The 26,522-nt window shown below is 47.3% G+C and overlaps 1 protein-coding gene across 6 annotated transcripts in view; it reads right to left on the bottom strand.

Moving 5' to 3' along the window:
* Positions 1–26,522, bottom strand: part of CDK16 (cyclin dependent kinase 16) — a 51,639-nt gene that overhangs the window by 5,061 nt on the left and 20,056 nt on the right. For 2 of the 6 annotated variants that reach the window (XM_035140678.2, XM_035140682.2), the window contains exons 2-16: positions 22,866–23,005; positions 19,243–19,383; positions 17,462–17,595; positions 13,941–14,066; positions 12,403–12,459; positions 11,270–11,384; positions 9,700–9,794; positions 8,014–8,076; positions 7,039–7,162; positions 6,822–6,942; positions 4,781–4,878; positions 4,067–4,172; positions 3,210–3,252; positions 2,640–2,730; positions 885–962 (exon numbers count right to left, since the gene is read on the bottom strand). In XM_035140678.2, coding sequence (XP_034996569.1) covers positions 885–962; positions 2,640–2,730; positions 3,210–3,252; positions 4,067–4,172; positions 4,781–4,878; positions 6,822–6,942; positions 7,039–7,162; positions 8,014–8,076; positions 9,700–9,794; positions 11,270–11,384; positions 12,403–12,459; positions 13,941–14,066; positions 17,462–17,595; positions 19,243–19,383; positions 22,866–22,983 — 1,510 coding nt within the window. In that variant the 5' untranslated portion in view covers positions 22,984–23,005. The other 4 variants (XM_035140679.2, XM_035140683.2, XM_035140685.2 and 1 more) reach the window with 4 other exon arrangements.

Raw genomic sequence — 26,522 nt, 5'->3', positions numbered from 1 at the left:
TTGGTACTGAGTTCATAGTGCAGGGCCTTCCTGGCTCACAGCTCAGTCTCTAGGCCTCTGCGCTCTGCTCCGTGTGCTCTTTGCACCCTGGCTCCCTCCCCACACCGCCAGCACCTGACCTCTCTTCTCCCTGCTTCTGATCCCAAGCGATACAGCACCCACGAGCTGGTGTGTATCGGGGTTGGTGGGATCAGGGATGCAGAAAGGACCACAACCATATGCTGATGAGGGGGGAGGGGTGCCACCTTGTCATGCTGAGAACAGGAAGGGGTGCTGATGGAAGAGAGGCGGCACATATACCTGACCTGGTGGCTAAAATTCAGTGTCCACTACCCGGAACGCGGCGCTGCCTGTGGGAGAGGAGAGACCGTTCACCGCACAGTTGTAGACGATTGCTACAGGGACTGTACAGCTGCACCTCTAACCTGGAAGGTGGGACCAGAGCACTCCCCCATCAGTTTATGGCCTTGGAGGGAGGAAATGGGACAAGAGGCAAGGAAGAGGCTGTCAAGGACCAGCTTGCCCCTTACAATGCTGAGCGGCAGGACTACCTGTTCAAGAGGGAGGGTGGAGAGAGCTTCCGTCCAGAGCCAAGGCAGAGAATCTAAGCGGCACCCATTCCCCTCTCATGCATTAACACCCAGGGGCATAATCTGCCGGGAAGTTCTCCTGCACAAGTGTGTGGTGGGGTCTCTCTACTTCCTGCTCTGGCAACTTCCTGCGGCTGCCTCGCCTTGGTCTCATCCAAGGGCTGACTCTGGCTTGGGTGACTTCTGAGTAGGAAAGGATGGGGAGGAACGTTTGGGGAAAGTGCTGGAGTAAAAGTGGGCGGGGCTTGGTTCCCAGTGGGCGGGGCTCTCGTTGCTTAGGCAGTAGCCTCTCACCTGATTCGGGGAGGGAAGCCGATCTCAGGCCCGTCTCTTTCTGTAACTGAATCTCCTTTAGTGCAAATATTGACGTTGCTGCAAGAGAAGGAGATGGAAAGGAAGAAACACAAGAGCAAGTGAGAGCCTTTCACAGGAGCTGCTAGTCTGCAAAAATAATGGGAGAAAGCATCTGAACTGCAGCTAAAATCCATTTGTGTGGGAACTGTTCTAAAAATTGTGGTTTTCCTTACTGGGCTCCTTTGGGAAGATTGGATATAAATTTAATAAATAATCAGATCTCTAGATCCACATTTTTAAAACACATTCTTCAATTAGGGATGGGGCAGGATGGAGGAGGGGGGTTGCTTAAGTGCCCCTCAACAATGACACTTCATATATTAAAAATTCAGATCAATTTTGAAAGTGTGTTAAATTTTATTGCAGCTTAGGTTCAAACTATACATTCTTCATCAACCTTCAGTGTTAAGAGGAAAAAATAATACGGTGATCAAATGATTTTTTAAATTAACTGCTGACATTAGTTAAATGATTAACTGATTAAATTTAAATAACCTATCCCAATTAGTAGTAGGAAATGCCACAATCTCCTGCAATGATTTTGCAAAGTTTTTTGCAGATAAAGTCGCTCGGATTTGGGAAGAGGTAGACACCACCATGGGAGCAGGGCCGGGAGGGGAGAGGGCCAGAGTCCTGACTAGTCAAGTTTCATGGGATCAATTCCAATCTGTTTCCTCCGAGGATGTGGACAGGCTGCTTGGATGAGTGAAACCAACCACCTGTTTCCTTGATCCTTGTCCATCCTGGCTTATAAAAGCTAGCCGGGAAGGGCTGGGTGATGGGCTTTGCGGGTTGGTGAATGCTTCTCTCTGTGAGGGAGCCTTCCCAGACCCACTGAAAGAGGCAGTTTTAAAACCACTTCTAAAAAAACCATCTTTAGATGCGGCCAATATGGCCAACTATCGCCCAGTCTCAAATCTTCCATTCTTGGGCAAGGTGATTGAGCAAGTGGTTGCTGAACAACTCCAGGTACACCTGGAAGAAGTAGACCATTTGAATCCCTTCCAGTCGGGATTCAGGCCTCATCATGGGACTGAAACTGCCTTGGTCGCGCTGGTTGATGATCTCTGGTGGCGGGCTAGGGACAAAGGTGAGAGCTGTTTCCTAGTTCTGCTGCATCTCTCAGCGGCTTTTGATACCATCGATCATAACATCCCTCTGGACCGTCTAGAGGGGCTGGGAACTGGGGGCACTGTTATACAGTGGTTCCGCTCCTTCAGAAAGTGGGGGGGTGAGTGTTCAGACCCCTGGGCCCTCACTTGTGGGGTGCCTCAGGGATCTGTCCTCCCCCATGCTTTTCAACATCTATATGCGGCCGCTGGGAGAGATCATCAGGGGGGTTTGGGCTGGGTGTTCATTAGTATGCGGATGATACCCAGCTCTACCTCTCTTTCAAATCAGAACCAGTGAAGGTGGTGAATGTCCTGTGTGAGTGTCTGGAGGCAGTTGGAGGATGGATGGCGGCTAACAGATTGAGGTTGAATCCTGACAAGATAGAACCTGAGAAATGGGGGGGGGGGAATCGTGCACTCCTGGGACAACAGATCATAGAGCATTATCAATACCATAGACCCTCACCCTGCTGGTCCACACTCAGAGGTCAACACCACATGCCCTTCCGTACATCGATATGCCCACCCCCATATCCCATAGTGCTGGCCTCCTTCCCTCCCTCCCTCCCCAGCCTGCACCTACTGTCTGGGAGTTTGAGGACTCGTTCGCCCAGACTGTGGAAGAACAGGTGCCGCATGGCCTCGTCTGCAGAGATCCGCTTCCTGCCCTCAAACTGCGTCGGGAGAGAACAGGGAGGGGGAAGAAGAGAAGACGAGAGAGATCAACTCCAGAGGTAGATTTTGTGCTGCAAAAAAAGGTGCCTGCCCTTCTGCTTCCACCAGGAATGCCATTCTGAGTGGAAGTGGGAATGTATAGCTATGCCCAGCAGTCACCTGCCTGGATACAGAGGACTCCTTCACCATATCTTCTAACCCCCACACCGGCTTTCCCCAGCCTGGTTTCCAGTTTGTTCCCAAAGGGCAGCTGTGTTACGTTTCTCTTGGCACAAACAACAACGAGCCCCTGAAGATGGACAAATGCATTGCCACCTAAGGCTCACAGTCCTCAATCCATTCTGCGATTCCCTGAGGAGGGCAAGGCCACGCTATCCTAATGGCCATGGCTGCCAGCCCCAGCAGAGAAGGCTGCAAAAACCATAAAGGTCCGCATCCGGCTGGAGGGAGAGACAAAGAGGGAGCCACAACTTCTCACCTGCAGCAGCTTCCCCAGGAGGTCAGCCCCTTCGCTATCCAGCCTATGGAGATCCAGGAAAAAAAGGAAAATCAGGCTCTGGAAGGAAAACGGAGGCCCTGCTTCCCAGGTGGGGGTGCGCAGCTGCTCTGCTAACAGCATTAATAGAGGCTTGTAAATTAGCAACGTACATCCCAACTACAGGTTGGCAACTGGTTTGAAAAAGGGGCAGGTCTGGAGCAGGACTCAAGGGCGGGCCAGCAATGTCCCCAAACCCTTCAGAGCCAAGACACAGGCAAAGGCCCAGGATGAGCAACAGCAGGGATTGGGGCAGTCAGTTTTGGCTCATGCCTCAGAGTCATCAGAGGAGGGGCACAAGCCGACATCTCTGACAGAATCCATGTTCTGGAAAGGAGAGGGATAAAAGGCCTTTGATCTGCACCTCTGCTCAGGAGAAAGCAATGGAAGCCAGTGCATAAAGGGGGACGGAGTGCCTCTGGGATCAAGGGCCAAGTAGAAAAATGGCGGTTATAACAACAACAACCACCTGTAAGTACTTGGCAATCATTTCTAATGATTTCTATGCAATTTTGCACACATTTTACTTACTAAGCTAAACTAAATTATATTAATTAACAAAAATATCTTTTGAATTCCCAAGTCACGTTACAACTTTTTAGCAGCCTTCATTTGGGGAATTGGAAAGTTGAAAAGTTCAACCCACCCTAACATCCCCTGAATGGCAGCTTGTTTGGAGGTCTTTAAGCGGAGGCTTGACAGTCACCTGTCAGGTGTTTGATAGTGTTTCCTGCTTGGCTGGGGGTTGGACTGGATGGCCCTTGTGGTCTCTTCCAACGCTATGATTCTATGACACTCACCTAGGGGCATGGTTGATTAGGGCCTCGGGACGGTATTTAGGGTAATTATAGGCTCGGAATTCTTCATTAGACTGGATTCCAGGCCATGTCTCTTCATTGGGAGTCCCTGGTGATGCAGAGGAGAGAGGAGGAGAGATCAGAAAAGAGTCAGCTCAGGACACAGGCCGGTCGCACTGCTGCCCTGAGCAGGAGAGCAGCGCTGATCCTGAAACAGGACTTTTACGGAACACCCCCACCAGCACTTCTGCCATGTTTACTTATGTATATGTTGTCTTTTATTATTGACTAACAGAGTTGTTTGGGAATTCTAAGAAACAAAGATATCAGTGGTTAAAATCAGTGCAGTTTTGAAAGGCTCAGCCTGCCATCTTGATTCAAAAGGGCATCTACCGAATAGCTGAATCTTTTATCTTCTTTGATCTCAGAAACTACCATGCAAAATTTGGTTACAATACCCTAAAAGCTATCCAAATTAATAGCAAGTAGACAAGCAACTTGCTATGAATATATAATAGACTGATTGTCGTTATGAATTTATTATGGTAATTGATTATTGATCAACTGAGTAGTATCCCCCTCCTTGTCTAGATTCCTCAAAGCAGCTCAGAAGACTCCTGTGAATCAGCAGTCTAGTCTTCTGTAAGGCCCTCCTGCCTCTCCCCACTGACTTTTCAGCAACACAGCAGTCCCAGCAAGGTCACCCCAGGACCATACCCAATATCCGAAAGATGAAGTGCAGCTGCTCCTCAACTGTGGAGCCTGGGAAGAGTGGTCGTCCTGTGGACATCTCATAGAAGATGCAGCCCACACCCCTGTGGGGAGAAAGACAAGGACATCACTGAGAGGAAGGTCAAAGCAAGGACCAGGCACTTTAGGCTTTAATCAAAACCCTGATTCTCTCCACTGGATCAAAACATTATGTTCCGAGAAAATCCAAATTCTGGCACTTGAATGTGTTATGCGACTTAACCAAATATGCATCTATTTCTTCGTTTTGCAGCACCATTTCCTTTTTCTGATGAAAAAGAAGCAACAAAGGCTTTACACAGTCAATGGGTGGAGCAGCTTCTGGATTCAGCACAGATCTTTGTCCCACCCATGAAAATCAGAAGCAGAATTAGAAAGATATAAGAAAGTCTGCAAAATTCACATAATTTCAACAGGGTGCAGAATTAAACTTTTCTTTCTTTTTCCTTTTAAATCTTAATTATCACTTTTAATCATACAAAATTTGCACATTTACATTTACCAAAATACAGACCATACATTTAACACCGACTTCCCTTCCATGGTTTGTTTTCGTTATCATATACGGAAGGGATTTTCAAACTTTCCGCCTTTAGAGCATACTTTTTAGAACTAGTCGGCCAAAGACCTTCCCTGCATCTCTGCCATGGAACTTAGCCTGCATATTGCAGAGGATTCTGGCATGCATTGAGAAGGGCCAGAAATATTTCAGAAACAAGTAGGGTCTGCAACTAAATGTTACAGCGCAGAGTCCTCCTCACTAGCACCCTGGCAATGCTTAGTCAGCATCTATGGCCAGTAAGTATTCTCAGACTTCCTAAGGCTAGTGGGGAGGAGTCTCTCTCCTTCTGTTCCACTCCTGGCCACTTCCCAATGTACAGTGGTACCTCAGTTGTCAAACGTAATCCGTTCTGGAAGACTGTTCGACTTCCGAAACATTCGACAACTGAGGCACAAAGGTCAATGGAGGAAAAAAAGGGGGAAAATGCAGCAGAAGCTGTTCGACTTCCAAGGTGCATTCGGAAACGGTTTTTGGCATTCGGGTTCTGAAACGTTCAGCTTCCAAGACGCTTGAAAACCGAGGTCCCATGTACTTCTTTCTGCAAACCTTTGGATTCTCCTCACCGTGCCCCAAGCTTGCTGGCATCTCCCTTTTGCTTGAAGAGGGTACCATTTTGGAGCTGCTGTTGGAGAATCTCGTTAACTGTTAGCATCCTATCCTCTTCCCTGGCAAACGTTCCCTTGGGATGCCACCTGACACCCAGAATCCTTGTTTTGAAGTGTAGAAGGGAAGGCATTCCAGGGCAGGGGGAGCCAATCAGATGTCCTCTAGATGTCGTGGACCACAACTCTCCTCCTCCCTGACCTCTGGCCAGGAGCTAGAATCCACCAAGAGCTGGAGGGCACCACGTTGGCTATGCCAGTCCTCGGATGTGCACCCAGTTCACCACACTTTGCATGCTCTTGTTCATGCACATTACAGGGGAATGCTACATGGCGGTGGGCAAGTTGTCCTTCAGAACAGCTTGTCTCTACATGGAGGGATTGGGGACAAACTTCTAAGGAACTCCACAAACACAGTAAGTGTTCCTAGCGGGCAACTGTGACTCGGCTACTGGCTCCATGCATTTGTTTGCCTCTAGCTTCAGTCTCCTTTTCCAGCTCTGCAGTTTCCCGAGATCCAAGCGGCTCAGCTATAGGCATTCTCCGCTGTTTCCTTTACATGGCCTCTGTTTACTTAAATCACCTTTTAAAAAGACAAGAACCATGCAGAAAGCAGACTGCACCCCTAGATGGGGAACCTGTGGCCTTTCAGATGTTGCAGGACTACAACTCCCATCTCTCCTAACCATGGGCCAAAGCCAAGCTAGTCCAACAACATCGGAGGGACACAGGTCCCCCATCCCTGTGGGAGATGACAACTGATGGGCAAATGGAAAGTACTATCAAAATTCACAGATTTCAACCACAGGGAGGGAGAGCTGGCCACAGGCTGCTGAATCCTTACCACATGTCAATCTGGGTGGAGTATTCTGTTGAGCCCAATAGGATATCTGGGGGTCGGTACCAAAGTGTCACCACTTCATTGGAGTAGGTCTTGGTGGGAATGGATTTTGCCCGGGCAAGTCCTGGGAAAGTTAAATTTCATTGCATAACATTTTACATTTCATTACATTTGTTAGTAAATGTTGCAAAGCAAGGCCAGAGAGATAATGAGTACTTGCCAAAATCTGCTAGCTTGAGTTCCCCTCTCTCATTAATGAGCAAGTTCTGGGGCTTGAGGTCCCGATGCAGCACCTTCTGACGGTGGCAATAGGCGAGGCCACGCAGCAGCTGGAACAGGAACAGCTGGAGGAGAGAACAGAGCCATCTCAATGCCTTTCCCTCTAGCTCACCGCAAGATCTGGCATATACAGTACTTCTAACAGTTCAAGAAGGATACTGACAAGCTGGAATGTGGCCAGAGGAGGGCAACCAAAATGGTGAAAAGCCTGGAAACGATGCCTCATGAGGAACGGCTTAGGGAGCTGGGCATGTTTAGACTGGAGAAGAGAAGGTTAAGGGGTGATATGATAGCCATGTTCATATATATAAAAGGATGTCATATAGAGGAGGGAGAAAGGTTGTTTTCTGCTGCTCCAGAGAAGCGGACACAGAGCAATGGATTCAAACAACTGTACAAGAAAGAAGATTCCACCTAAACATTAGGAAGAACTTCCTGACAGTAAGAGCTGTTCAACAGGGCAATTTGCTGCCAAGGAGTGTGGTGGAGTCTCCTTCTTTGGAGGTCTTTAAGCAGAGGCTTGACAGGCATATGTCAAGAATGCTTTGATGGTGTTTCCTGCTTGGCAGGGGGTTGGACTGGGTGGCCCTTGTGGTCTCTTTATGATTCTATGATTCTAACCACCCATGGATGCAAAACAAGTGCATTTAGGTAAATGTTTCTGATTCATATAACTTCTTCAAATGGTGGGATTTTATTTGGAAACACCCCTTTATTTTCTCAGGACAGTTCCACGTTCGTTTGATGGGGTCACCACCAATAACCAGAGCATTGAAGGAGAACATGCAAAATAAGTATCAAACCCCCAATGCAATCTCATGCTGAAACGAGCTTTTGCCAGCAACATCCGTAAAGTTGCTTGCTACGCAGTAAAAGAATCCACTGAAACAGACTCAGATGGGATCCAGCAACTTACCTTAACATTGTGCATATTTATTACATTGCCGCAGTCGTCAAGATACTGTTTCAGATCTTTATCCTAGGGTGAAAGAAGACACAGGATTGACAACTTTCCTCTTCATTTATTTAAAATGACTGATTTGTGCAAATAAGTCTGCAATCCTATGAGCACCTAGCTGGAAGTTAGTCCCATTGAATTCAAGGGAATCTTGCTTCTGAGTAAACATGGGCAGGATGGCGCCCCTTATCGTTAAGACTATATGGGAATCCTTCCCATGCGGTGGACCTGCCATAGGACTCAGCAGAATTCCCCCACCCAGGAATGTGCCCTGGTGCTAGATGGGTTGCACCAGGCTGAGCAAGAGGGCTGGAAGGAGATGTGGGAGTCAGGCCCAAGCCCTCATCTCCATATTGGCCCAGCACTGGTAGTGGTCTCAGGGGCATGGAACTGACACTTCCTGTGCTTCCTAGGTTTCAGGAGACTATCCTTGAAAAACTCACCCCCCACTTATGCTACAATAATTTCCTACTGAAGTGGCTGCTTCAGGAGGGCATTGAAAGCTACCTTAAGCATTCTTAAACCTATCATAAAACTATAATTCCCAAGAGTCCTTGGGAGGAAGCCATGACAGTTTTAACACCCTCTCAATGTGCACTGTAGGCAACATCTTCCTTCAAATCAGCCAGGCTGTACAAAATAATAATTAATAATAATAATAATAATAATAATAATAATAATAATAATTTTATTTATACCCTGCCCTTCCCAGACAAGACTGGGCTCTGGGCGGCTAACAACAAGAATATCAAAGCAAGCATAAAAGAAACAATTCAATTAAAATACAGATTAAATACAATGTTAAAATTCAATTTTAAAATTAGGAATCTACAAGTGGAACCTCATTTAAATATCTGTAGGATAAAACCTTAGGGGAGGGTAACCCCGGGGTCAGACTGAGTCAGTCCAAAGGCCAGGCAGAACAGCTCTGTCTTGCAGGCCCTACGGAAAGATGACAACTCCCGAGGTGCCCTAGTCTCCTGAGAGAGAGAGCGTTCCACCAGGTCGGGGCTAGTACTGAGAAGGCCCTGGTCCTGGTCGAGGCCAGTCTAACTACCTTGTGACTTGGGATCTCCAGTATGTTATTATTTGTGGACCTTAATGTCCTGTGCGGGGCATACCGGGAGAGGCGGTCCCGTAGGTACGAGGGTCCTAAGCCGCATAAGGCTTTAAAGGTCAAAACCAGCACCTTAAACCTGACCCTGTACTCCACAGGGAGCCAGTGCAGCTGGTAAAGCACTGGATGAATGTGATCCCGCGGCAAGGACCCTGTAAGGAGCCTCGCCATAGCATTCTGCACCCGCTGGAGTTTCTGCGTCAGTTTCAAGGGCAGCCCCGCGTAGAGCAAGTTACAATAATCAAGCCTAGAGGTGACCATCGCATGGATCACTGTGGCCAGGTCAGGCTGAGAAAGGTAGGGGACCAACTGCTTAATGCGGCGGAGACGAAAAAATGCCACCTTGGCTGTGGTTGCAACCTGCACCTCCATGGAAAGGACCCAAGCTCTTGACAGAAGGGGCTGACACTAATTGAGCCCCAGCGAAAGATTTTCTGAATGTTCAGCCTTCAGTCGTAAATAATTTGAGATGTTTTCATTCATAAAGAAGTATAAGTTACAGTTCCCATGCCCGCCCGTTTACTCACTAAATACTCGAAGACAAGCGTGAGGGATTTCTCTGTATGGATGATATCATGCAGGGTCACAATGTTGGCATGTTTCAAATCTTTCAGAAGTGAAACTAGAAAACAGAGAAAGAGAGGCATGTTGTGGGACCTGCAACAGTTTAGTGGAGCCATTCCCAAACTCTGGGCTTCGGGAGAAGAACAGCAAGCACACGACATGAAAGCTCCAGGGAGCCTAAAGCCCCCACCAGGGAGGAGGTTATCTGCTGTGTCCCTGCATGATCCACTGCTCTGGACTTGCTGCTGCTTGGGGTGGGTCCTTTTGCTTTCCTCTACATAGGCCAGTGTGGGTTTGTGTGTGCCAGTTTGCAGCTCCCCTGCCTCTCCTCTTATTCTCGCTCAGCCTCACCAAGGGCAGCAGAGTCCGTCTTCCTCCTGCTCCCTGCAGACTGGGTGGGTGGGCCTTTGGGTCTGCCCTCTACATACCTACTGGGTCCTAGTGAGGCAGGTAAAGCTGTGAAGGGGAACTGGCTGAGATTGGAGGGCCAAAGAGATCTGGTTACAAATCAGAAAATGACCTCCCTTGGCTGTGTGTACGTTTGCGACCGTCTTCTTTCCCTCTTCATGTGAACCACACATGAGCACAGGGATCCTTCTCTTTCTGTCCAGACCTCTCTTCCTTTGCTCCCTAAGGTTTTTTTAAATTGTGGCATAATAAGGTGTGGAGTTGTGTAACAATGGCAAAAACTAACCTGTTTTAATTAGACTTAGAGAAAGAATATAAAAACAGCAATAAGGAAAATATATTTTTGCTAAAGTGGAGTAAGTTTGTTGACAATTGCAGTTTATATGGAATACCTCTGTGTGTTAAAGAGGAGGGGTTTCAGTACTTTGACTAGAGATGAATGTTATCCTAGTTCTAACAACACTGGTTCCTTTGATTTGTTGCCTTGCTTTTATGCTTCTTTGACTGAATGATCTGCTAACCTCAGAGTTCCCCAAGCCCACTGATCCCTCCTCCCTCCTGAGCATGGGAAAGGTGTGTGTGCGCATGTCATTAGGGCTGCGCATGCTCCCCTGAACTACACTAGCAAAGGAAATGATAAGAGCACTGCAGGTGATATTCCTCTTGTTGGCCACATCTGACTTAACCCAGAGTCTCTACTGCCCTAACATGAATTCCTCTGGACTTCTGGCTGCTACAGTAATTTTTCTGTTCAATGCAAATATCTCATGATGAGTCTTTGTGTTCACCTGCATTTTCAGTCTGGGACCCCCTCCATTCATGGATGCAGCTGTTTGGCTCATCCAAACGTCTGCAGCCATTTCCACTTTCCACTGGCTGTGGAATTCTTGCAGCTGCTCTCTGGGACAGGCAGAAGATGGAGCAAGAGCCAAAGAGAGGCAGAGCCTTCCTCTGCCTTGAGTTCTACAAGGGCAAACCTGAGACTGGTGCAGGACGCTGTCGGCCAGGGCCATCCCTTGGACTGGGCGCAAGGAAGGAAGAGGTCTGTTGAGGGCAGAGTTCCCCAAGGGACCAGAACCCACTTAAAGTGGCTGACCCTTGTGATTTCCGGAAGAGTTGATGTACCTTCCCGAATGGCTGTGCAAGGTGCTCCTTCTTCATGCTCAAGACGGATCTCCTTCAAGGCCACCAGGTTATCGGTGAGTTTACTCTTCCCCTTGTAGACCGTGGCGTACGTCCCCTTAAGGCAGCAAAGACAGAGCTCAGGATAGCAGCCCAATGCCCAACCTCTAATCAACTTGCCTCGCACCCCAACTCTCCTCCAAGTCCCAAGTTGCCCTGCAATTTAGTTATGCCCCCGTGCCTGCAAAGAATAAATTTTACCACAAAAACCAGAGTGCAAAACTTCCTCTATGTAATTGCAGAAAGATGTTCTCAACACCAGACTGGTCTGATTAGGGGAAGAAAGCTCTCTGCCCTGGAAAGGCATGATTTACTCTTGAGTTCATAACCTTGGGTGGAGTTAATGCAATTCCCTTCTCTCAAGAGCCCTATGATGGATTCATTAATTGGCCCATTTTAAAGAAGAAAGGGTTGAGGCTGACAAGAAATATGGGTCAACAAGAAGTTCTGGATAAGGGTGTTAGTGGCAATCCCGGAAAAAAACAGATTCCATGTGCTTTAACATGTTCTGAACGAATATGCTGGAAAGAATGGGTCACTGAAGGGAACTCCCCAAGGCCATTCTGGAATTTGAACCAGGAACTCTTAAATCCACAGAACTAAAGGAACCCTCCCAAGTTGACCAGATCAAATCCACTGTGAGAAGTGATACTAAGATGAGCTGGAAGTCTCATGGAGATAAAGGAACAACTACACTGGACTGGCCAAGCTTACTGCTCTAAGGCTAAGCCAAGGTGGTGTCCTGGGTTGAGTGCTGGGGAGATCCGGGTTCAAATCCCTGCTCAGACCACAAAGCTCCCTGACCTATGGCAAGCCACACTGTCTCAGCCTATTCTACCTCACAGGGTTGTTGTGAGGATATTAGGCACACCACTCTGCACTCCTTGGACTTGGAGGAAGAGCAAAGTAGAAATCAATACATTAAAGAGAGAGAAAGATATTCAAATCAGTGTGAGAATGACCCTGTCCCAGGTGCCCTGAGATGAAGCAAGCCTAGCTGAGTGGCCATCCCAAGTGTGTTCTAGACTGGAATTCGTTCTCAGCTCCGCCTTCCCGACGGCAGTCAGGGCACTCACTTCTCCCAGCTTGTCCAGCTTCACATACGTCTCCAGCTTCCCAAAGCCAATCTCCGACTGCACAAGAAAAGACAAAGAGTCAGGGTGGGAGGGGCTGCCCTTCTCCAGCCAGGGGGCCCCTACTGCACTAGCACCCCTTCAACGCCTTCAGAATTATTTGTGCTCGTCATAGCAGGAGGACGGTTATAGTCTGGTAGAGACTTTATCCCACCTTTTTTGTGCTGCAGAGAAGGTGGCGAGGAGGTGGGAGCTCTGGGAAAGCATGAATGTGACTCTAAAGCACTATTCCAGCCTCAATGACCCATTGCAGAATCCACACCCCAGTTGGGAGGGGCTCCTGGTCACTGTTCCTACTGCAGTGAAAGGCTATAAGTACTTGTCTTAGCCTTTAAAGCCCTGAATGGCATGGGGCCAGGTGACCAAAAGGTTGCCTTCTCCCATACACACTTGCCCAAACCTCTTCAGAGACCCCCCACCATGTGAGACAAGGAAAGCGGCTATTAGGAGAAGGGCCTTTTCAGTGGTGGTGCTCGTTAAAATCTTTCTGGCGCCAGGTGAATGACTTTCTTTATTCTACCCGGCACTGTAATTAGCTTGATTTATGACCTGGTCCGACTTTTATGGCCGCCCTACACGCCTCCTTAGCGCTCAGCCACACTTCTGTCTTGTCGGACGATGCAGAGCTCAAAACGCAGCAAGAAGTGGCAGCTGTCTGTGTCTTAGTGATGTTTCCAATGAACAGCTCGACACCAGTGCTTCTATTCTAACAAGAGTCTTTATTTCAGAAGCATAAATGAACAGAAAATCCTACAGAAGCAAGCTGCATGGCTGCAGTGCTTATCTCTCTCTCTCTCTCTCTCTCTCTCACCAAAACCAAAACCAACTAACTCAGAACAAAGGAGAAATGCCTGGATAATCTGGGCAGGCCCCCAGCATAGCTGCCAAGTTCTCCCTTTTTTAAAGGGAAATTCCCTTATGCTGAATAGGCTTCCTCGCGAGAAAAGGGAAAACTTGGCAGCTATGGCCCCCAGTGAACCAGAAAGCCTCCTGGAGTGTTAACTCTATACTGTCCGGAATCCCAACATAATCTGTGATCTTTAAAGATCTGAAAGTTGGATTAACGGAGGTGCTGTGCGCGCAAAATGAGGCCCCCTTGCTCAATGGGACTCCCCACCACCTGCTGCCCCACACCCCCTAAATCTGCTGTAGAGGATTGGGGGAATCCCCAGAATAGGGCAGGGCAGGGAAGAGGGTGAAAAGTCCTGTTTTGCACACATGCAGACCCACAAAGCACAATGGCGAATTCCAACCTGAATTTTGATCCCAGTGATTGCATATTTTGTATTTTTAGTTCTACTGTGAATTTTATTTCAGCATTCCCCCCCTGCTGAAAATGTGTACACAGTCATTGTTTTCATGATACTGTTAATATTGTGTTTTATTGTTTTATTTGGCCAACCACCCAGAGAACTATGTCATTGGGGAGGGGCACTATGAAGAAAACCCAAATGAACAAATTGCATTTAAATCTGACTTACCAAAGAGACTCTCCGTAACCGTCTGCTCAAGGGCTTGTCAAAGAGAGGGCTGTTCAGAGTGAGCTTCTCGAGGTAACCTTCGGGCAGGCGGATATCAGCGGGAAGTGACAGGCGCTTGTTAATGTCCTGGAGAGGGGTGGAAAATGGGATCCAAATTCTGGAGGCAGAACTAGAGCTTGTAAACCCTCAATGAAGGCTGTTGTGTTCTGAGGGCTTTCTCTGTTGCTGTGCCCACTCTGCAGGATTCCCTTCTGAAGGGCACGCCTCAGGATATCTCAGTTGGCAGAGCATGAGACTCTTAACCTCAGGGTTGTGGGTTCAAGTTCCACATTGACAAAGGATTCCTGCATTGCAGGGGGTTGGACTAGATGACCCTCATGGTCCCTTCCAATTCTACAATTCTATGAATCAGGCTTTCACACAGGCATTCCTCAGAGCATTAGGAGATAATTCAGCTGCATGGTGTGACTTTTACCTGCCTGATATCACAGAAGGTTAAAAATGCCAGCTGAGGATCTATGATCCATGTATGGTGGGCTGCAAAAAAGTTAAAAGATTCTGGGAATGTATCCATGATGAGTTAAAAAAGATGTTACAAATTTCTAGAGAGAGAAAACTAGAAGTGTATTGGGTATCTTAGGAAAGGATATCCCGAGACTTCCGGTTTAGCACGGCCATCGTTCAGAAGCGCAGAATAGCCCTCCGGGGAATTCTGAGCTTTGAGGGGCATCTAGAGGTCACGCAAAGGCTCTGCGGACCTCGAAACCTCAGGGAGGGGGGTTACCCTGAGGGTCTTGGCACCCAGCAGTGCCCAAACTGCTCTCCTGTTCTCGGGGTTTTATTTGTAAATCCAGGGACAGGATTGAGCTGTGGGCACGAAGGGGAAAGACCACTAGCTCTGCAAAGCGCAGTCTCAGGCTTCGGATGGAAAGCACTGAATTTCCAAAATAATAGAATTCGGACTAAAAGAAGGAGATTGGAAAATTGGTTTTGGAGAAAGTACGAGTTTGGTGAGCCGAGGGGCGAAAAAAGGGAGTCCGTCCCGACAGCGGGGAGAAAAATGGCGCAGAGCTGAAATCAGAGAAGGACAGCAGAAAGTGAAAATGCCTGCTGAGTGAGTCATGCAACAAAGCCCGGTGTTACTTTGTAACAAAGCCCGGTGTTACTTTGTTATTCTCTGGTGAGGGAGACCCGGCAGTTCGACTGGGGAACTTTAGACGTCTAAAACTTCAGCCCGGAGGTGATATCTGCCGGCAACGTAGTATTTAACAGTAATTAAAGTTGGTGAGTCGGTCACGACTGGACCTAATGGTCAGGGGTCCCTTTACCTTTGTGGGACCCAGGTGGCGCTGTGGGTTAAACCACAGAGTCTAGGGCTTGCTGATCAGAAGGTCGGCGGTTCGAATCCCTGCAACGGGGTGAGCTCCCGTTGCTCGGTCCCTGCTCCTGCCCACCTAGCAGTTCGAAAGCACGTCAAAGTGCAAGTAGATAAATAGGGACCGCTCCGGCGGGAAGGTAAACGGCGTTTCCGTGCGCTGCTCTGGTTCGCCAGAAGCAGCTTTGTCATGCTGGCCACATGACCCGGAAGCTGTCTGCGGACAAACGCTGGCTCCCTCGGCCTATAGAGCGAGATGAGCGCTGCAACCCAAGTCGGACACGACTGGACCTCATGGTCAGGGGCCCCTTTACCTTTATCTAAAGTTGGTGAGGAGAGGGTGAACTGAAAAGACTGACTGAAGCATTTGAGCAGAAGGGGGAGAGAAGAAGCGGATTTAATTAGCAAATTAGACTATAAACTTTCAAGCTGCACTCTTGTTTTTTAATCCTTTGAGTCTGGGGAGATTGATGTGGAATTAAGCCTACAAATGGCTGAAGATGACAGGATCCTGCTTGGTTTTCTTGCTTTTTAACATTTAAATTTATCTTGTGACTTCCCTATTTGGATTCAGCCAGTAAGTGGCGGAAGAGTAGCGAGACTTGGCTTTTATTTACAGGTTTCCTATATTGTGGATTAGACCAACAAGTGGTCAAAGTCAAAGCGTAGACATTTTGGAATTAGACAGTGATTTTAGACTTTTGGACTAAGGAAACGAAACCTTTGGAGGGAGGGAGGGTTGCTGCCATCCAGTGGTGAACTGTAAAATTGTTGGACTTTTAATGTTGTGTTAGTAGAATGCCATCTGGAAGAAAGCATTTGACATTACATGTGTTTATAAATTAAAATTTATTTGGTAGTCCGAGAATCCCTTTAGAGGCAGTCTGTGTTATTGTAATATATATATAATTTTTTAAGTCCAAAATGGCAGGAAAAGATGGGAATAAAATAACAGGAACACCATCTGATAGAAGAGGATCAAAACAAGAGGAAGTCAAGGACTTGGAGATGTTATGGCAGAAAATTAAAGAAGAATTTAAACAAAATGAACAATGCATGAAGAAAAAATTGGGAGAAGTACAAGAGACAATTGATAAAAAAAATTGAGGGAGCAGTGGGTGAACTCACAACTAAGATAAATGATTTGTCAGTAAGATCTAAGAGAATGGAAGAGACGGTGAAGAAAAGACAGAAGGAGGTGCGTGAGTCAAAGAAACAGAGAAGGTAAAAGAAAAAGTATCAGAATTGGATAAAGCGCATGAACAAATGCTTGATAACCTAGCTTTGATTGAGATGAGGCAAAAACAGATGAATTTGAAATTGAGAGGAATTGTGGAAGAGGAAGGAAGAGAAAGGGCTGCTTTCCCTTCCTTCGTTCCTCTTCCCCCCCCTCCTCTTCTCCCCCGCTAGTTCCTCTTTGTGTTCCGCTGGTCTCTGCCAGGGCAGAGACCAACGGAACACAAAGGGCAACCAGCTGCAGCAAGGAAAGAAGGCAAAGGAAGATCAGCTGAGAGGCGCTGGCAGCCTTCTTCCCTTGCTACAGCTGGTTCCCCTTTCGCTAGATGAATGCCCTGATTTTCTGATCAGAGGATTTTATGGCCACGCTTCGCACGATGAAAACCTCGTCGTACAGCGAGGCAACCTCCGATCAGAAAATCCTTTCGTTAAGCGAAATTTTCGTCGAGCAGGGCATTCGTCTAGCGAGGCACTACTGTATTTTGTTTAAGATTTCTTGGTGCAGACTTTGTTATTTCCTGGCTTTTTTAGGGTGGGGGGGAGAGAATGAGTGTGGGTCATATATACAGTGGTACTTCTGGTTACGAACTTAATTTGTTCCGGAGGTCCGTTCTTAACCTGAAACCATTCTTAACCTGAAGTACCACTTTAGCTTGTGGGGCCTCCTGCTACCGCTGCCACGCGATTTTTGTTCTCATCCTGAGGTAAAGTTCTTAACCCAAGGTACTACTTCCAGGTTAGCGGAGTTTGTAACCCAAAGTGTTTGTAACCCGAGGTACCACTGTAGAGCCATCTCTATACATCCCTTCCATGGTCCTCTCTAAAAAGTGACTTGCGCTAAAGGGAGATGGAGAAAGCCCCTCAGTGACAGCTGCCCTGAACTTTCCACGCCCATCTTTAACGCTCGCACCTCAGTGGAGATCTTGCGTGCTGGGTTGTTCCTCATGCGCACTCGGACTGGAGATTGCACCTCATCAGATGATGTCCCTGACGCCTGGTCGCTCTCACCATCTGAACCCATCTTGAGGTCTTCGTGGACAATTTCTGCATCACAGAGAGATGGAGATAGTACAGGCAGGGAAATTAACAACCTTCTTTTCAAGCAACTCCCTCTAATACCCCTCAAGGATCTCCCGTGGTTCTCAATATGTCATTTCACCTTCCCTTCATGGCCACCTACCCACTGCCCCCCACCTTTGCAAAAAATGTCTATTCTGTGGGACAGGCTGTCACCACAATTGGCCTCCCACAAGCCAAAAAAAAAAAAAGGTCTGGTCTTTAATGTAACAGATTTCTAAATTGGGCTGTCACATTTTGAAATACTCCCCTACGTACATTTAAAACTCCTCGCAAACAGAAAATCAGTGCAGGAGGCAAAAATCTGGGCTAGAACGTTTCTTCCTGATGTATCTGTTTTCTGTTTTCAGTTAATTTTTCCATGTTAGACCATTCAAAAGCCACTCCCTCCAGCCCCCCCCCCCCCCGGTCTGCTGCTTACGTAGACCAAGACCTCGCTGGTTTGAATAACATGCCCCTTTCTCACCCCAATCCAATTTTTAAAAATACCCACTGGCACGATTTGACCATGTGTGTTATAAAGTATCATATTTTAATAAGAAAATCCCCCTATAGCCCAGTATGGTATTTAAGTACCCGGTGGTTTTAATTTTTTTAATAGATTGTTATGGTTGATAAGTCAGACAACAGAAACTTGCACAATGTCATGTAACGAGTTCATGGCCAAGACAGGTGACAGACCCGGTTCCACACCCAAGGTTCTAGAGCAAGGTATGGGAAAAGTGTGGCTGTCCAGGTATTGCAGCACTCCAAACTCCCATCCCCCCCAGTCAGCCTGGCCAAGGGTTGTAGTCCAACAACATCTGGAGGGCCAGAGGTTCCCCATCCCTGCTCTAGGCACTGAACATGTTTTAAATACTAACAGCGACCTTATAACCTGTGTCTAATAAACTTTCAATAAAAAAATTAAACAGATATATGTTATGTTGGTTTCGTGTCAGTTTCACTTCCATTTCACGTCACACCACCCTGCTCTGTGTGACATCTTACCTGATAAAGAGCTGAGAAGAATGCAAAAGCCTGTCACACTTTTTAACATTTTGGTTGACTCTCATAAAGGTGGAGATTGGGGAGTTTTCACTCCTGGGGATCTAGAAGGACAGGAAGCCGCTTCAGAACAAGTCATTCTGCTGGTCCACAGGAGACCTTCCAGTCCTTCTGGAGATGCTGGGGGCTTTGGCAGGCTCCATCATGGGGCCACAGCCCTGTCCCTATGAGCCTTTGTGAAACTGAGATGAAACCGAAACATTTCCATCTGGTCAAAACTGGCAACTGACGCAATACTGAGACACAAATCTTAAGATCTGTGTTGATAAGGAGCTAGCACCTGAAACCAAGTTCCCAGGGAATAAGGCCCCTAAGCCTTGGTTCCCAGCACCCTTACCAAATGCCTTCTGAAGCAAGAAACAGAAATGAAAGGCTCAGGGTTCCCCAGACTTCTTGTTCAAGGGATTCCCAGCTCTGATGCAGCCCAGCTTAGTGACGAGAGGCCCAGGTTGGAAGGATTTCAGGTGGGACTCCAAAAAGGCTCTCCTTTGAACCGGCCAGCACTGGCCAAGCCCCTGCCCACAGCAAGGAGCCCTCCTGGGCACAAGTGGGAGGTGCAATAGTCACCTAGTCGGGCGGACCGGTTGAGGTGGGTGCTCAGGCTGCGGCTGACGGCCAGTCGGGGCCTGCGGAAGGAGCCTGCGTAGCGGTGCAGGAGGGCGTGGACGCTGCGGGAGGTGCTGGGGCGCACGCTCTTCCCTGTGGGGCCTGGGGGGAGGGAAGCGGGGAGGGAGAGAAGCCCACACATGGACAGCCAGATGGGGCAGGTGATACAAGGGTTATGAGAGGTGCCAGAGAGTCAAGCGGGCAGTGGGATGGAGCAGGATTGGGGGGGGGGACACAGCAGTTAGCAGCAGCAGAGGCAGCGGCAGCGTTGGCATTGGGGAAAGAGCCCCCCCAAATGTCCATTGCGCCACCCAACCACAAAGGAGAGTTTAAGGGATTGAGGAAAGAAAGTGTGATATAAAGAGGGAGGAGGGTAAATAGGAATCGCAGACACTCCAAAGGGAGGGAGAAAGTTGGGACACAATGGAAGAGAAGCACAGATGGCAAAAGGTGACAGAAAGAGAAAGCAATATGCATAAAGAGGCAGGGAGGGAAAGGGAGTCACACCACCAGAACGAAAGGAAGGCAGAAATAAAGCAGATACACAAAAAGAAGGGAAGAAAAAGAGAGAGAAAAATATGAAGGAAGGAAAAACAAAAGAAAAATCAAAGTAGAACGGAAATCAAACTTAAAGTGGAATGAAAGGGGCATAATGGAAAGAAGGAAGGACTTACCTGAGAGGGACAACCTTCTCCCCACAGCTCTGGTAACCTGAGACATCCCCACTTCAATATTAGAGGAGTGGGGTGGACAGTTATAATGAACCCCAATGACCACCTGATCCGTCACAACTGAGGACCCAACTTTCCAGCATCTGATACCAGAGCCACATCAAGGCCTTTACTCTACCTGGCAGGGACAGGTGACTATATGGCTTAAAATCAAGAATGTTTTCTAGTGTGGTCTCTGGAGCACCTAGCAGATACCTTGGAATCCCCAGGTTAAACTTTAAAAAAGAAAACCAACAAGTTTCTAGTCTGCAGTATGACAGAGATAACCTAAAAATGGCAAAGACAACTATAATCTGAATACACCTATGAGAGACTTCTGGTGGTCAGGATTACCCCCTCTTCACAGTTCCTTCTTCTTTCCTCAAGGGGAACTATCCCTCTTCTCCATCCCTTCCTCCTGGTTTTCAGTGCTCAGTGATTGGATCAGTAGCTAGCCATTCTCTGTGGTCTTTCCCTCCCTCTGACTGCCAGAGGATTTGCAAGATGGGAGTGAAGGCCTCTTACTGGGCTTCAGTGCAGCCAAAAGCCTCTTGGTGCTGCTTCTGCCGACACCAAAGCTCAGCATAAACAGAGAGAAACACTCCCTGCTCCCATGTGTCTGCTGAATCCATCCGCGTTCTCTGCAATTCCTAAAACCAGGAGGAGGGGATGTCACGCTGCCAAGGAGATTTGTGGAAGGCAGTGGATGAGTCCTATTCCCACTTCCCCTTCATTGTCACCCTCTAGCAAAGGCGGTGCAGTCTTATGGGCAGAAGAGAAGGCCCCTTGCCAATTCCCAGTGGCCACCTAGTTCTGGTTGCCAAGATCCTTGCAAAGAACAGGAAGCTCTTGCCAAGTACTTTCTGAAGCAGGGAAATGGAAGCTGCTGTTGGACTCCAACTCCCATCATCCTTGATCACTGGCCCTGCTGGCTGGGGTTGATGGGAGTTGTGAGTTCAGCAACATCTAGGGCTGTAGGTTCCACATCTTTGTTCTTAGGATAATCCAGTGCTTTAAAAAAAATGTTTGGGGGTACTCTCATTTTCCTGCGTCCCCCCAGAAAAAAGCACTGGATAAATCATTTGTGAATTATGATGGCTAACACTCATGGAAACTTGAAATTGGTTGTTTAGTGGAATCTATTAAATGCCTAATTCCCAAATCAGTAACAAGCCTGCGTCAACAAACTTTAATATTTCTGTAATTCAAAACCAAATGGATTAGGGGTTAGTTTATATTCTCTGTGCCTACATGGTCTGCATGACTACCGTAAGCTTCCAAACACCACTGTTTTTCACATGCTCTGGTGTTGGTTGCTACCCACCCACCCCTTTATTTTTTTGAAGGAAATGTGAATGTCCCATTTTATGTTAGTCTTTTACTGCCCTAAACTAAACATTTTAAAAGGCTGGATCTGAAACCAAGCCCTATCACGTTTGACTAGTATCTACCTGGCAGATTCAACATTTCCTTTTCATACAGTGTTCATTTCTGATCCAGCTGTTTGATTTGTGGTCAAGATCTCTCTTGCATATCACACTGAAAAGCTGCTCCTTTTGGTTTGTTGACCAGTAAACCTTTAGACTCGAGTGCGTGGTGGCACTGGCATGTTCCTGCTTCCTCTCCAGGTTAGTAAACAGAGCATGCAAGAAAGCAGCTAGTCAGAGAAGGGTCCGTGGAGATGCATGACCCTGAGACCAGCGAGCCTGGTGGAAACCACCATTTTATGTCCGCTACTTTCTCAGGAATTGGCACATTCATTGAGGTCTTGAATTAAAAGATAAGGCTGCATCCAATGTCAGTCCTGAGCAGAGCAGAGCACTCCCTGAAATTAATTTTGTTTGTTATAGTTGTTTAGTCGTGTCCGACTCTTCGTGACCCCATGGACCAGAGCACACCAGGCACTCCTGTCTTCCACTGCCTCCCGCAGTTTGGTCAAACTCATGTACAAGAACACTGTCCAACCATCTCGTCCTCTGCCGTCCCCTTCTCCTAGTGCCCTCAATCTTTCCCAACATCAGGGTCTTTTCCAAGGATTCTTCTCTTCTCATGAGGTGGCCAAAGTCTTGGAGCCTCAGCTTCAGGATCTGTCCTTCCAGTGAGCACTCAGGGCTGATTTCCTTCAGAATGGATAGGTTTGATCTTCTTGCAGTCCATGGGACTCTCAAGAGTCTCCTCCAGCACCATAATTAATGGACAGGACTAACTCAGGTTCATACTCTGAGTACGGCTAGCAGAGGCTACAACGGCAGCAGACTTTTGACTGAGTTTGTAACATGGTGAGCTAATTACAAATTCTGATAGGAAAAGTTTACCCAACGCCAACAAGACTGAAAACAATTATGTAATATTTGCACACGTTAAGCTACTTGTATCTTCCTACAATTTCTTTTCTAAGGTTTTTTTAAAGAAGTTAGAACCTTGAACCAGAAATTCTCTGAAAAGTACAATGAACGTATGAAGGCAGAAAGACAGGGACTGAGGAACCACCAGGAGACACTAGTGTCTGTATGATGTATGCACTGAGTTAGCTACACTTACAATTTTTCTTTATTAAGCAGTTTGTAAACTTTTCCAAATAAATAAAAGTATTAAGCAAAAAGGTCCCAGCACCTGACCACTGAAATCCTCAGCCTGAACGAACTGCAAACAAACTTCCCAGTGTTCGACTCCCCCCCCCCCCAGCTCCTACTCTCTAAAACAGAAACTTGCTCTTTTAGCAATACTTCAAGTTGGAGGGTTCCATAGTAGGCAGCAGACTTTGAGCAGGACATGGCACTCCTGAATGCGTTCCTGGGCATGTGAGAGAGAGCATCAGGGGAGCTCCCCCGCCACATGCCCTGTTCTCTGCTGCTGGCAATCGAGAGGACTCACCATTATCGCTGCTGTTGTTCTCCTCTAGGTTGATGGGCTCATTGAGGTTTTTCTCCGCTGTCCGGCTCCCACGCAGCGTCATGGACAGCTGCCGCTTGATCTTCTTCATCCGATCCATGGTGGGGAAACGGCTGGAGTCACTGCATGTGGCAACAAGAAAATAGACCGTTAACCCACAAGGTGAGCATATGAGCAACTCCCACTTGATAGGGAATGGGGACGGGGAAATGCCAGTCCACGGGGTGATATACAAATCCTAACCCCAATCCACTCTTAATGTAGGATAAGCCAGATGTAACAAAATGTACGCCTATACAGTGCACTTCATTATGAATCACCCTGTATTTATCATTTTGATCCTGCTTCTTTGCCTACAAGGTGGCCCATAAAATATTTCAATGCTAAAAAAAAAAACCACTTAAAAGTCAATAACACATGGTTGGGGAACTGAACAAGATTGTCAAGGAGCTACCCCTACACATCCAAGAACAGATCCTCACAAACACACCAGCGGAACCTCGACCAGGAACTTTCTACCTTCTACCTAAAATACACAAACCAGGAAATCCAGGACGCCCCATCATCTCAGGTATTGGCACCATTACAGTGGGTGTTTCCGGCTATATGGACTCTGTTCTGAAACCATATGCTATCAGTGCTCCCAGCTACGTACGTGACACCACAGATTTTCTGAGGAAAATACAATCTTTGAACAATCTTCCTAACAATACTATACTAGCCACTATGGATGTGGAATCTCTATACACCAACATCCCACACAATGATGGTTTACAAGCCATAAGGAACACCATTTCAGATAAAACCACAGCGGACTTTGCTACCAAACTCTGCCACTTTGTCCTTACCCACAACCACTTCAAATTTGGTGATGACCTGTTCCTCCAGATCAGCGGCACAGCCATGGGCACCCGCATGGCCCCACAGTATGCCAACATCTTCATGGCAGATTTAGAACATCGTTTCCTAGACTCCTACCCACTCAAACCTCTCTTGTACCTACGATACATTAACGATATTTTTATTATCTGGACACATGGACTACAGACCCTGGAAACCTTCCACCAGACATTCAATGACTTTCACCCCACCATCAACCTAACAATGAACCAATCCATGCAAGAAATACATTTTTTGGACACTACTATAAAAATACAGCATGGACGTATAGACACCACCTTATACAGAAAACCAACTGACCGACAAACATATCTACATGCTTCTAGCTACCATCCCAAACATACCAAACAATCCATCGTATACAGCCAGGCCCTACGTTACAACCGTATCTGTTCCAACTCTACAGACAGAGAATCTCACCTAAGAGATCTCCAGCAAACCTTTTTAGAACTAAAATATCCACCTGATGAAGTTAAACAACAGATCAACAGAGCCAGACTGATACCTAGGGAGAACCTGCTGCAAGACAGACCCAAAAAAGAAAATAACAGAACACCACTAGTCATCACATACAGCTCCCAAGTTAAAACAGTACAACGCATCATCAGAGATCTACAGCCTCTCCTGGACAATGACAGCTCCCTTTCTCAAGCTCTGGGAGGAAGACCTTTCATTGCCTACAGACAGCCACCCAATCTTAAACAACTCCTCACCCACAATAATACAACCACCAGACTTAACATGGACACTGGTACCAGAGCCTGCAATAAACCCAGATGCCAACTTTGCTGCCACATACACCCGGACAACATCATTACTGGCCCCAACAACATCCAACATACCATCTCAGGACTATTTAATTGCTCATCTTCTAACATTGTGTATGCCATCAAATGCCAACAGTGCCCTTCAGCTCTCTATATTGGACAAACAGGCCAAACCCTACGCCAAAGGATAAATGGACATAAATCTGACATCAGGAACCATAAGACTGAAAAACCAGTAGGAGAACACTTCAATCTCCCAGGACATTCTATACAAGATCTCAAAGCAGCTGTTTTATTACAGAGAAATTTCAGGAACAGACTGGAAAGAGAAGTTGCTGAATTGGAAATCATTACCAAGCTTAAAACCATGGAAGCACCTGGGATGAATAGAGACATCGGATTCTTATCTCATTATGCATGATCAAGCTTTCTTTAGCACCTCAGCCCAGGACTAACTGCAGCAATCAGCAGCCATTAACAGCCATCTACAGGTTTACCACTCCCATCAGCCCATCTCCCATTCCCACCCACCCCCACCACCCTCTGTATATATATAGGGTCTGACACTTCTGTTTCTAGTGTATCTGAAGAAGTGTGCATGCACACGAAAGCTCATACCAAAATATAAACTTAGTTGGTCTTTAAGGTGCTACTGAAGGAATTTTTTTACATGGTTGGGGGGGTGCTAATCCAGGGACAGCAAGAGTGCACTGTGGATCCTGAATGCTTCAAGGGTCCTGGACCTTTGAAGAGCCACCTCACATGCTACTCACATTCAAAATGCATCTGTCTTAAACTGTATTTTTAGACATGTAAAATATTTATGTCTCGGGTTGTGTATTATGGTGACTACAGTGAAAGGACTACAAGTAAAAAGTCTCTGGAAGTATGTGGGGAAGGAATTTTACAAAGTTAAGAAAACTACCAATCAGATGCCTAGAAAAATAAAGAAAAGGTCCCCACATGCTTCTGGAATGCAGGTAAGGAGGGGGAAGTTTCCACAGCTGCAGTGCCCCCCCCCCGAGAATGCCCAACCGCAGGCCCCCTTAACAGCCAGGGCCGTCTTAAGCCTATCTAGCGCCGTGGTTCAAAGATCCCTCCGGTGGGCCCCCCCCCCCACATTTCCCTGTTGCTTGTTGATTGAAAATGCCCTGTGTATCTAAAGCATGTGCAGCGCGATCCTAAGCAGGTTTGAATGCAAGAGCAAAACAAAATTCTGAAGCAAGCTTTCTCCCTGCCCCTTGTCGGCAATACAGTCTTTATCATTTACACTGCCCTAGGAAAGACCTCCGTTGAACCTAGTGGGACTTACTTCAAAGTAAAGCCAGTTGCAAGAGATCAGGGCCCTCCCTGCCTTGGGCTTCAAAAGGACTCCTATATGTCTCCCCAACCTGATGCCAGAGTTTGATGTACCTTCTGCGAGGGGGGGGGGAGGGAATAGCCTTTAGGGTCTGGGATGAATTTTGAGGGAAAGAGCAAATTCATCCCTGCCTTGAGCTATACTTCACTCAATGGGAGGGAGGGAGGGAGGGAGGGAGGAATGGGATGGAACGGAACGGAACTGAACAGAACGAGACAATAAAAGCCCGGCTAACCTTTTCTTGTCTCGGGTGCGGAATTGACCATATGCTTAAAATGAGTGGACGTGGATGGCAGTGGGTGGGGGTGTGGGGGGGTGTGCATCACTTCCCCCAAGGCTCAGGTAGGAGCTTCCCTACCTCCCCCCCCACACACCCCGGACAGCTGACACCGATGCCCCTGCATTAGGGTTAATGCCCCCCCCCAGCCCTTATTGACTCCATGTTTGGCTAAAGTCTGTAATTTTCTCCACCACCACACCATTAAAAACAGGTTGCCTTTTTCAATTAAGAGCAGTCAATTCTCCTAATGACAATACATTATATTTTCACTGTTCTCCCCACCACTACCACATGCACAACCACCAGCTCTGAAAGAATGGGAAACTCTACGT

This window comes from Zootoca vivipara, chromosome 16 (genome assembly GCF_963506605.1).
Source record: "Zootoca vivipara chromosome 16, rZooViv1.1, whole genome shotgun sequence".
NCBI classification, from domain to species: Eukaryota; Metazoa; Chordata; class Lepidosauria; order Squamata; family Lacertidae; genus Zootoca; species Zootoca vivipara.
This window is presented reverse-complemented; position numbering and strand designations above follow the sequence as displayed.